At 28.2% G+C, this 13,550-nt stretch overlaps 1 protein-coding gene and 1 long non-coding RNA gene across 2 annotated transcripts in view; both read left to right on the top strand.

Annotated features, from left to right (window-relative positions):
• The window catches only part of LOC136074313 (uncharacterized), a 2,507-nt gene extending 695 nt beyond the window's left edge, over positions 1 to 1,812 (top strand). Inside the window, exons 2-5 of the mRNA XM_065786619.1 lie at positions 322 to 379; positions 450 to 761; positions 827 to 1,202; positions 1,267 to 1,812. Of these exons, the coding sequence (XP_065642691.1) occupies positions 322 to 379; positions 450 to 761; positions 827 to 1,202; positions 1,267 to 1,812 (1,292 nt within the window). The remainder of the gene's footprint in view (positions 1 to 321; positions 380 to 449; positions 762 to 826; positions 1,203 to 1,266) is intronic.
• Positions 1,813 to 4,011: 2,199 nt separating this feature from the next.
• LOC136074858 (uncharacterized) lies at positions 4,012 to 4,658 on the top strand. Its single transcript, XR_010635508.1, has 2 exons — positions 4,012 to 4,134; positions 4,446 to 4,658. It is a non-coding gene; the product is annotated as an uncharacterized LOC136074858 (long non-coding RNA).
• Positions 4,659 to 13,550: the final 8,892 nt, after the last annotated feature.

The raw sequence follows: 13,550 nt of genomic DNA, 5'->3' as shown, positions 1-13,550 counted from the left end.
CCCTTTTGTAAAGTTTTTGTTGTAAGAGTAATATTTACTTTTGTCAAGTTTTATTTAAAAGAGTAAATCTCCTCTCTTAATGATTTTTTTCGTATGAGAGTAATTCTCCCCTTTTTAAAGTTTTTGTTATAAGAGTAAGTTTTACATTTGTCAAGTTTTTTTTATACAATAAATCTCATATTTTAAGGATTTTTTTCATATGAGAAAATTCTCCCCTTTTTAAAATTAAATAGTTAAAAGAACCATTATGTTGATAGTATGAAACTTTTTAGTGGTTTTCTGTGGTGAATTAAAAACAAAAATTACATTATTTTTTTTCAGCATTGTCATCAATTGATCCATTGAATAGTTTAACAGAAATTCAGTTTAAAAAACCCGGGTAAAATACTTAATTGATGTCAATAAGTAACTAAAGTATATAAAGAGTTAAATAAAAATTGTTGCTTTAGTTTTATGTGTTCTGCTTGCATGATGTCATTTACAAGAAAAGATAATATGAAAAGACATGCTTTGCAGGTACATAAAACCATTTTTAGAGATGATCAATTCAAAGATAAAAGAACTCCATGTCACTATCAAGACTGCGGCCAAGTATTTTTTCAAAAAGTCAAACTTATTAAACACATAGAGGAATGTCATCAAGGTATATTTTTCAAAGAATCCTACAATTTTTTATCAGAATCTGAATTCTTAGCATGGAAGGAAAAAGAGGAACTTAATAGTTATGTTTTTTTCAGTAAACAAAGTGGTAGTTTTTTTCAGTAAACAAGTTATTTCATTTGTTTTTTTATCAGTAAACAAGTTATTTCATTTGTCAAAATGATAGTCATTCTAAACCGCATCGCTCTGTTAGTGAACCAGCAAGAAAAACTAATAAAAGGTACTACAGAGGGAGTGTTAAATCAGGTGCCTTCTGCCCTGTCAGAATGATTGTCACAGTAAACAAAAATGGTGTCACAAATGTGCAGTATATCAAAACTCATAACCACAGTGTTAATATTACAAATACCATGTACCAACCTATCCCAGGTAATATTAAAAAAATTATTTCTGCTAAATTATCATTAGGTGTAACTGTAAATACAGTTTATCGTGATCTTAGGGAAAGTTTTGGAGACAGACAAAATAGAAATGATGAAGATGCTGTTTTAACTAAATCACGTCTTCTTACAAAAAAGAATATTTCTGTTATCAACAGAGCAGTAAAAAAGGGGATGTCGGCTTCACCCTGATGATAGCATTTCAACTTTTTTACTTGTTCAAAAGTTGAAGTCTGAAGATTTTAATAGCATTCTGGTTTATAAGCCACAAGGACAGCAAACTGTTATCGGCCTAAAAGTGTATAACAACATTGACCTTAATAAGGATTCCTTTGTCATTGGTATACAAACAAAGCATCAACTATCAATGTTTAAAAAGCGTTCATCACAAATTGTTTGTATTGATGCTACACACTGTACCAATCAGTATGCATTTCCTCTTGTAACTTTACTAGTTCGAGATGATTTTAAAAGGGGTTATCCAGTAGCTTTTCTTATTTCTAACCATGCAGATGAACAAATCATAACACCATTCTTAGAGGAAATAAAAAGGAGATGCAATCATTCTGTAAAAGTTAATGCTGTTATGACAGATGATGATTTTTCAGGCTGGAATTCTTTTAATAATGTTTTTGGAGATGTGCGCCACTTGCTATGCAAATGGCATGTAAAACGTGCATGGCGCAATAAACTTCCTTTAGTCGGTCCATCTAATTTACAAGAAGAAGTTTTGAGGATCTTAGAGACAATCATTGACGAAAAAAATGAATGATTTTGTATGAATGGTTTTGTAAAGGCATATGAACATAAATGTCCTAACTTCATTAGTTACTTTGTTACATACTATGCTCCTCGACATATAAAATAGGCTTTTTGTTATCGCAACTTTCAACATGCTGACACTGATACTAATATGTTATGTGAGTCATTACATAACAAATTGAAAACAGTTTATATGGTAAGACGGCCTAATAAAAGGTTAGACGATTTAATCAATTTACTTTTAACAATCGAGGAAGATAGTTATTGGCGCCACAAAAGAGACACCATTTATCTTGGAACAATATCTCTCCCAAAAAAGTACAAAGAAAGACATGAAAAAGGAATGTTGATTTCAGATAAATGTATTATTAAATGTTCATTAACTCAGTACACAGTTAAAAGTCAATCAAAAGATGTAACATATAATGTTGACATTCTAACTGACACTTGTAAGGAAAGTTTGTGTTTAGAATCATGTCTAAATCCTGCCTGTAATGGTTTGTGTCAGCATTTATATAGGTGTAATTGTAATGACATCATAATCCTTTGCAAGCATGTTCATAAGTTATGATCATTTCTTTTAAGAACTCAAGAAAAAAACTGCACAAAAGTATCTTTAGCTGTTAATACTGGTAATAATCAAGTGAAGCAAAAATCACAAACATTTATTAATGAGACTGAAAGGTTTCAAAAAAATGTTGATGAAATATCTACATTAATTTCTCATCCCATGATAATAAGTTTGCAACTTCCTTCAATGAACAGACAGCTGGAAGACATGATCAGTCAAGCTTAAGCCATCAAAAGTATGAATTCAATTGAGATACCTGTAAAGCCACATAATAACCTTTTAAATTTTGAACCAAATAAGAAGTTCGATAATCAATAGCAGCCTAATAAATTTAAGAGAACAAGAAAAGAAAATAGGAAAAAGGAAACAAAACCATATCAATATCCTGCACAAAACCAAAAAGAAGAGATAGTTCTGAAATTGTCTCAGCAACATGTTGATCAAATTCATGATAAACAAAGTACAATAATATGCGATAAGATTGAAACTTGTGACTTTACCAACACTCTCATTACGTAAGCTATTTAAATACATTTTCGAATACTTGCTACTATTCAATTTTTCTACGAATATCTTAGCTTTTAAATAAATTTGCTTATTCAAGTTAATTTGATGTTATGGATAATATATTAGACAGTAAATAAAACAATAAACTATATTTCCTTCAGTATATTAGTTATACTTGTGTGTAAAATATAAATTATTTGTATATATGTGTGTTTGTTTATATATATAAATATATATATATATATATATTTTTTTTTTTTTAATTTATTGATATATTTAGACATGGCTCTCACCAAGTATCTTTTATTTCCCTTTTGACATTAGAAAACAATATACCATCTGACATTTCCTTTAATTTAAAAAAAGCACTCCAGGTTTTCAAAAAGGCTGGCTTCAAGATAAAGTCATAGGAAGTTTTCTTCATTGCTTAAAAAAAAGGTACCCTTCAATGAAATATTTGGATCCAACTGAGGCATCAGCTTTAAGCTGTTCAAAAAGTTTACGGCTTTTATGGAGAGATGTTGATACTAAAGTTATAGAACAAGTCCTTATTCCTTTTAACCCAACTAATTCTCATTGGATTTTAATATATCTATAAGTTATAACAAAAGAAGTAACTGTACTTGATCCACTCCATTGCAATATTATGCCAAATAATTTTTCACACAATAAATCCATTGCTGTTGCTAAAGACCTTTTTCGACTAAAATTTAACATTTTAAACCCAACCGTCATTTCAGCCCCAAATCATTGTTTACAGAAGGATAGTTACAACTGTGGTGTTTACATATGCTATTATGCATTACAATTTTGTGAAGGTATCATTATTTTTACACAATATACATTCTGCATACAGAGTGCATCTTGAGTAATATTTATATATTAGCATTTTTTTAGTTGTCGATTTTATAACTAATTTTTTATTATGTTGCTTATATTTAATTAATTGCATATATAAATTCATTTATGCATTATTAACTATAAATTTAATTCTGTAATTGTTCAATAAATTATAATTGTTAATTATAGTTTGCATAACTTATAATTTGTCTGCGACTATTTAAAAATGCATCATTACACGAATTTTTTTATTTTCTATTTTATTTAACTTTCTTTAAAATTGTGTTTTCAAAAAAAAATATCAATGATCCATTTAATGAAGTACAATTTCGTAAATATATATACGATACTTTATGCGGTAGGTGTTTAAAGAACCTTGAAAGTGGTTTTGAACGTTTGTACGATATTTGTAGGGTAAGTGTTTATTTTATTTTAACATAATAATAAGCTGAAATTTTTATTCCAATATTGTATTAGAGAATAACCTGTTCCTTTACTATTTTGTTCGTCCACTTTGAATTAAATGCGATTTGGTTGGCGAAAAATAAATATATACCGTTGTTACATTTTAGGTCCTATCCTTATAAACACATGTTTCCTTGTTTCTTTGAGTTGTTTACAGTTATATCTAAATTATAGCTGTCTATGAAATTTGAGAAAATGATGGAGTAATAGATATTGTAGTAGTGATTACAAGGATGACATTTAATATATTATTATTACAGATTTGCAAGAACACATCCTCTAAAAAGAACGATTGGGTGCAATGCACAAAATATCCACAATGATATCATTGCGAGTGTGCCCACATTTCAATCAAAGATGCGGATGTCAGTGATACTTTCCAATGTCAATGATACAACCCTATCAAGTTTAAAAAACGGCTATTTTCATAGCCACAAATCGTTTTAAAAACATTAAATGACATGAAAAATCTAGTTCCATTCTATTCTATTTACAGGGCCGTACTGAGGGCAAGGCCGGGGGCGCATAAATTTGGTCTCTTTGATGTTGATACGAAAAATAGTTAAAATTGCGCCTTCTTACGTAAACTCTAATTAATAAAAGCTCATTTAGTGAACAAAAGAGCGCTCTTTTGTTCTGTAAATGAGATAAATTGCGCCCCGTCTCTTTAAATAAAAATTATGTCAGAGTTAAAGACACTAACATTTAATTTTTTTTTAGAGGAAGGGAGCACAATTTTTCTTGCTTTCCCGAAGCGCTAAATTGGCTCGGTACGGACCTGTCTAATTCTAGTTGTTTTTTAAGTTTTAAATCAGGCATTAACTTAACAAATTTAATAAAATGTCATATCATTTTTAAATAGCCTGTTTAATAGGCCTTATTTGTTTCAGTTTTTAAACAACGTGATTTGTTAAATATTTGAGGAGAATTGTCTAAAATATCTCCCTTTTCAAAAAATGATATAATCATCTAGCCTCGCACACACAAACCTAAAAACAATTTTTTTTAAGGATATTTAATTTATGCTCTACAGTTTGTTATCTGAAAATTAAAGGTGCATATATGCCTTACGTTAAGAAGCAACCGATAAAAAGAGAGATGCCAGGGGCCCATTTCACCCTAGTGTTAGCCTAAAATGGGTTCCTTATTTAATTCCTGTATAAAACCCGAGTTTTAATCAAGAACTGACAGTTACTTATATTTTAGTAATAAATAATCATCTGTTCCATAACCATATTAGAAATTTGACACTCGAAGTAAACTTAATTGAGACAGAATGTGCTCAAAGCTCTTCTGTAACTGAGTCATAGAAACTACGACAGCATAACAATAAGTGTACAGGTGGGATGAGAGATTATCTAAGATATATGAATCGATGTATACAAAAACATTCTAAGTCATAAAAACTATTTTTAAGTCAGACAACTTTAACTATGTATAACACATATAAACATCACAAATTTTGATATGTATTTTAACAAATCTAATATTTAAAGATGTCAAAAAGCACCCACATTTTTTTTTTGAAATTATTAAAAGTAATAATTTTGGATTTAATAAGTTTTTTCTCGTTCCCCGAAAAAACAGTTTTTATGACTTAAAACGTGTTTGTATACATCGATTCATATGATATATTCGGTTGGATATTATAGTGATATATCCGGCCAGATATATGATATACAACTATTCGGCATTTTGGCCGGATTATCCGGTCGGATATCATATCCGATACTCCTCTAGTTGTTACCTTTTTATAATATCTGATCAACATTTTGTTAAAAACATTATTTTCAATATTGCTTATAAAAGAATAGATTAAAAAAAATTTTAACAGTGAGGGTGGAACTGGGCTTTTTTCTTTCCGGGGATAGTTTTCTTATGGTTAGCTGAACAACATACTGATGTTAAATTTCAATAGTATTTGGCTAAGCATAAGATTAGATGAGATGGGGGCCTGTCTCAACAGAAAGGCCCGTTTTAGACCACTCTCTTCTATAGATTTAAAAAAAGTAGAGTATCCACGGTATAACGTTCGCCCCTATCCGCCCCTTCTAACAAACAAATAAACAAAACTTTTGCCTAAAGAAAAAATAATCTCTTAAAAAAAGATTCCACAAAATAGAGAAAAGATTCTACAAAATAGAGAAAAAAAGTTTTTTTGCATTTTTTTGTTTTAATTCTAAAAAATCTCCTCAATAAAATATCCAATATAAAATGTGGATATTTTTTATAATTAAAAAACTATTATGGTTTAGGCTATATTTTGAAAAATATTTTAAATAAATGATATAATAAGAATAAGAATATTCTTCATATATCATTGAATAAATTACGCATGTTGTTTACAAAAAATAACTTATGTAAAATTATCACAGATTTATGCGCAATGCGGGACGCGGATACGGGTTTTTTATAATTCAATAGGAGTATTTCTCCCCTACACTCGATTCACAGAAACATGGCTACTTATTTAACGATAGATTTAACTTACCTAACGGAAGCTTTGCGCTGTATTTGCGCAGGCGTTACGCTTGCGCAGAACTGACTGTCTACTTATTTAACGATCTACTTATTTAACGCGACAACGGAAATCGTAAGTTCATGTTTTTTTTTGGTATTCACCAATGTTTCGCAGCATTTCCATAAAGATAGGGTTGCGCATGAGTTGCGCTGAACTTAAGCAAAAACTTACGCAAAAAAACAACCAAGTCGACTTTTTTTTTGAATGAACCAAGTTTTCGTAATTATATAAAACAAACTTTTCTAATATTGAATTCAAAAATTTCTAACTAATTTAAATTAGGGATTATTACTAATTAGTATTTTTTACAATCTAATAAAATGACAATAATATTTTTATAAGACTCTGCTATAAAAACTAAATACTTTTTATTGAATATTTATTTAGTAAAAAATATAACTACAAAAGCTAGGAAAATAATTTTAAGTAGAAAAGAGATAGAGAGGGGTTAAGAACTGATTATTCTACAAAGAGGCAGATAAATTTTGACAATTGTTTAATATACAATTAATAAAAACTAAACAAACTTTCATTTTTATTAATCCTAAATATCAAGTAAATAGTATTTTTTTAAAATACAAGTAATTAAAAATTCGTATACTAATTTGACATTAGCATAAGCATAAATTTGGAGTTTGCAAAATGCTTAGACAAGTCGTAAATAAAAAATCGAAAAAAATCCATGTAACATTCAAAAATATATTATTGCCTTTGATTTAAAAACATAGTTTTAATTAGAGTACTTTGTTCAATGCCAAGTCGAAAGGGTTGACCTTTGTTAATTCAGCCTGAACATAGTGTACATCATCTTCATCACTGTCCTCAAAGTTTATGTCATCTGGAATTTCTAACTCTAAGCCATTGTAAAGGTTTTTCAACAAATTACACACAATATGTATTTTGCAATATATACTTTGGGTGAGCATATGTTAGGAGCACTGAAGTGCTCCACCTCTCTTGTGATCTCCAACAGCTTTTGAGAAAATTAAAGGATCGCTCCATATCACTATCTACCTGAAGGTGAGCCTTATTGAAATATATTTTCTCTCGTGTAGTTGGCTGATTGAATGGTGTAATTAAGACTGTTAACAAGCAAAAAGGAAATCTGCATTAGGATTAAATTCCACAATCTTTTTTATTTAAGAAATAGAAAAAATAAAAACTCTTATCAAGGATACCTTTTGACAATATCTCTGAAAAAGGAAAAAAGCTATTCTTAAGTAAGACGTCGATAAATCAACTCTTTCAAACTTCATTCGTAGCAGTCAATTAACAACAATCATATTAAACAATTAATAACCAAAAGATTACTCTTTTTTTGTTACTAATTTTTTTTTGAATTGACTAGTAATTTTTGCCAATTACTCTTTGAAAACTCCCAGTTACTTTGAAAAAAGCCTCATTGATATTTGCATTTTTGAATCCGAAGAAATCGGGTTGCTCCTCAACATGATTGGTTACAAATCATAGTTAATGTGTTGACTACCTCTATTTGTTTTTATACAAATGAGATTTATGAACACATTCTACATTATAGTAATCGTTTAAAGCAACATATTGAGCTTAACGCTAGTTTTGATCTTGACCAAATTAACTAAAGTTCCATTTAAACTAAAACTAAATAAAGCTATTAAAACAATTAAATGAAGTATGATCATTAAACTTAATGAGACATGTACCATTTAACAAAAAACTGTGAAGTGAATATTTATAAAGATATAGTTGCTTTTTTATTAATACATACAGTGTATTGTTAATATTTATAAAGATATAGTTGTTATTTTGTCAATATAATAATTTCATAATAATATATATATATATATATATATATATATATATATATATATATATATATATATATATATATATATATATATATATATATATATATATATATATATATTACCAAATCATAACTGCATCATAACAACATAACATCTTTTAGAATATATAATACTTCATACTCTAAATAACATATAATATACTTTAATATCTTATTTTATATAACAATGTTACTATTATTTTATATAATAGAATATTTATAAAGATATAGTTGCTTTTTTATTAATACATACAGTGTATTAATAATATTTATAAAGATATAGTTGTTATTTTGACAATATAATAATTTCATATATATATATATATATATATATATATATATATATATATATATATATATATATATATATACATATATATATATATACATTGACATATATATATAGATACATATATATATATATATATATATATATATAAACATATATATATATATATTATATATATATATATATATAATATATATATATATATATATATATATATATATATATATATTATATATATATATATATATATATATATATATATATATATATATATATATATATATATATATATATATATATATATATATATATATATATATATATATATATATATATATATATATATTAGGGTGATTCATATTTGACGAATTTTTGAAAATCCAGTTGGTCCTACCTGGAATTGTTGACCACCAATATAAAAATAATTTTAAGCCCAAAAATCTTAATGTTACGTGACTTTAGAGGTCCCCGCCAGTCAAATTAGTGTATAAAAATATAGCAAACTTAAGGGGTCTGGCGGGGATCTTTAAAATCAACACGGAAAGCCAAATTTTCTTCTATATGGTATATTTTGGACTACTTATTTATAATAGGGTAGGACCAAAAAGAAATACGGTGGTATTTATTCCACATGATGTGGAGCAAGTGGCAAAAAAACCATTGTTTTTTTTTACATAAAATGACTCATTACTATGTATAACTGAAGCTGGTTTATTCTTCATATTTAAGCCAAATTTTGAAAATTAATATTATATATTAATATTAGAACTAAGCATTAATAATATTTATATAGAAGGGGCATGTCAATAGCTACCCGTCTCCCTCACCCTTTTATTGGAGATTTGTACCCGCTCTATCCCTTCTTCGTTGGATGGGGGGGGGGGGGGATTTATAATATGATTTTTTAAATAATATGATTTTATAAATCATATTATTTAAAATTATTTTATTTTCTTTAGAAAAAAAGACAATATAAACATTAAATAATATATACAGTGTATTGTTAATAATAAAATTATTTTATTTTCTTTAGAAAAAAAGACAATATAAACATTAAATTATGATAACATTTTGATTCCTGAATATTTTGGAATATTTATTCGTTTCCGCGGTTTTATAAACTAACATATTGTCGTATTTGCGGAAGACATATTGTTGTAATTTTACATTCTGTGTGTGTATGGGGTGTATCCATAACAATCTATGAAAGGTATACTATCTGCGGTTATATACAAAATTATATAAAGAATGAATATCAATTGTTTTCTTTAATCAAATTACTGTTTAGAAACCAAGATGCCAAGATTGACAAGACTTAAAACAAGGGCATATCTTTTTGAAGAAGAGGATCTTAAAGAAAATCTTCCAGAATTATTGTATTCAACAAATACAGACATTGTTCTCTACTTTCAGTTAAGACGATCTGGAGACAAAATAACTGCAACAAAAAAGCTGATTGCTTGTACCATTGGTCGTCAAACAGCAAAGTGTTCTGGTCATGTTAGCTGTCCTGAAAACTGCATTATGTTCGCAGTTTAGAAACCATGGATAGACGGAGGATACAAGGATGGGATACTCACTGACTCATTTATAAGGTAGGCCAAACAAAATTTAATTCATATTAAAGGGACAAGTTACCATAAACACACCACGAAATTTTGATAATATAATATTTTCTAAACCTGTTATATATATTATAAAAGGAAGCATATCACTGATCTGATCAACAGCTGGGACCAACAACTTTATAACCGGAGAATTAAGAAAAGAGAACAGAGATGATTGAAACATCCACGGTTAGTACACAGTGTTGAACAGTTTTCTCAGAGAGATGATTTTACTACAGAGCTTCAGTTTTTCTCAGAAATCAGTGATATAAAAACCAGCATAGACTCAGATTGTTCGTTTTATTTCGATCAGCCAAGTCCAAGTAATGACACGCTACAGTTAGCCAAGGATTTTGTAAAAGATATTTTACAATATTTTTACAAAAGATATTGTACAATATCTTTGTACAAGTTTGGTTGTTAGTTCAGGTGGAATTGTTGAAGACTTTTTACTGTCTTAATCTGCTATTTGGCGGGTACAAAAGAAAACCATCCAGCAAAATGCAGCAAAGCTCAAAATAGGGGTTAAAAAAGCTGCTGAGAAAGTGCTTTTCCCCATAATAGCTCACTTTGATGGAAAAATTATGGAAGATGTTACTAATGGGAAAAAAGAAAAAAGAGACAGGTTTGTTGTTTCAGCTAATATGATGGAGACATTAAGCTTCTTGGAATTCCAGAAATGGAGCATGGAACTGGAGCTGCTCAGTATAAAGCTTTGTATAATGCACTGGAAGATTATGGAATACGTGGCGATGTGAAGGGACTATGTTTTGACACAACTGCCTCAAATACTGGAAGACATTCAGGAACTAATATTAGGTTCAGTTAAAGACAGGAATCTTTTTTATTAGAGCTTGCCTTCAGGAGGCATATATGTGAACTTTATCTCAAACATTTCTGGGAGCAAATTACCTCAGGCAAAACAGTAGCTCCAGAAAATTTAATGTTTAAACGATTTCAGACAAACTGGAAAGACTAAAAATAAGGTTTGATACCAATTCCATCAGCAATACTTTCTTGGCAACCCAGATTGAGGAAACTATCTAGTTAAGTATTTCCAAGAGGGATTATAGGGAGTTATTGGAACTTACCCTGATGTATCTGTATTCTAAAATACTTTTCAAAGTTTAAGCTCTAGGCTTTGTTTCTCATGCTAGGTTCATGTCAAAAGCCATTTACTACTTGAAGATTCAGATATTGAGTACACATCTGCCCAATGATTTGACTGCTGCCCAAAATAAAGAGTTGAAGACAATGATATAATCTATCTCAATTTTCTATTCTATCTGGTTTTTAAGAACCTAATTGCCCTCAGCGGCACCATTTCAGGATGTAAAAGCCTATTGGCAAATGGTGCAGTACAAAGAATATGTAGAGAAACGCGACTCTGATTCCAAGAGAGTTCTAAACGGAATTGAAAGTACAATGATGTCAATGAAGAGACACACCTAGTACTTAATCGAAACTTTGGTTCCACTTGTTCTCTAGACCCTACCCTTCCTGATGTGGAGAAAAAAAACGTCGCAAAAACATTACTCTCCAAACCAGTTCCTGATCATTTTCAGCATTCAGAGAAATCAAACTTGATAAACGAGTTAAAATTTAAACAAGAAGTGCCACCAGGACTTGCTCCATTAATTGGAGAAAACTCTTGGTTCATCCTTAATTTATTAAACCTGACAAGAATAGAGGACAAATTTTGTTTAAACTGTCCTGCTCCTATGTGGTGCTATGTTGACCAGTTCAAAACATTCTCCAATTTTGTAAGTAAACTTGAAGTAGTGAATGATTGTTCTGAAAGGGCTGTAAAACTTGTATTAGAGTTTGTGAACAATGTTCACAATGAGAATAATTGTCAAGAACTTATACGAGCTGTGCAGCAAAGACAAGATCACCTCCGTGGGTCAGAAACCAAGGAATAGTTGAAGCTAGCGTATGAAGCAATAGGAAAGCAGAGAAAAAAATAACATGATTTATATACTATATTTATGCATTGCAATATATTATATTTACATATCATGATTTTAATATTTATATTGCCAAATTATGTTATTTTTTGCTAAAGAAAATAAAGTTATTTTAAATAATGTAATTTATAATAAAATTTAAATAACTTCACCCCCCTTCCTTTCCAACGAAGAAGAGATAGAGGGGGTATAAATCTCCATTAATAGGGTGAGGGGGGCGGGTAGCTATTGACATGTCCTTTCTATATAAACAGTATTAATGCTTAGTTCTAATATTAATTTTCAAAATTTGGCCTAAATATGAAGAATAAACCTGCTTCAGTTATACATAGTAATGCGTCATTTTATGTTAAAAAAACGGTTTTATCGCCATATATGTATATATATATATATACATATATATTTATATATATATATATATATATATATATATATATATATATATATGTATGTATATATATATATATATATATATATATATATATATATATGTATACATATATATATATATATATATATATATATATATATATATACATATATACATATATATATATATATATATATATATATATATAAATATATATATATATATATGTATACATATATATATATATGTATATATATATATACATATATACATATATATATATATATATATATATATATATATATATATATATATATATATATATATATATATATATATATATATATATATATATATATATATATATATATATATATATATATGGGGATTTCCATTTCTGTGCGTGAATTTTTATTTTCTATTCGTTTTAGCAATTAAAAGCTGAGACTTAAATTAATATGCATACTTTTATGATTTTTATGAACAAATTAAATATATAAATTTTGATCATTTTATTTATTTTGCGTAATAATATTTTCCTTGAATGATGGTTTTCCTCAAATTGTGCTGCTGCAATTTCTAATCGAAACCGTTACTTCCATATCTATCAGCAAAACAATTCTCCAGGAAACAGGCGCCTGTTTATTACTGCTAGAAACCATAGCAAAAAGGTTTTGTCTAACGCCAAAGCCCACTATTCTCAAGTCATGAAATTTTGTATTTCACCACAAAAATTAGGCTCTCGTGACTTCTGGAGAACCTTTAATAGCATCAATAATAAAGGTAAAT

This window comes from Hydra vulgaris, chromosome 01 (assembly GCF_038396675.1).
Source record: "Hydra vulgaris chromosome 01, alternate assembly HydraT2T_AEP".
Classification (NCBI taxonomy): domain Eukaryota; kingdom Metazoa; phylum Cnidaria; class Hydrozoa; order Anthoathecata; family Hydridae; genus Hydra; species Hydra vulgaris.
The sequence above is the reverse complement of the archived record's forward strand: the minus strand, read 5'-3'. Positions and strand labels throughout refer to the sequence as shown.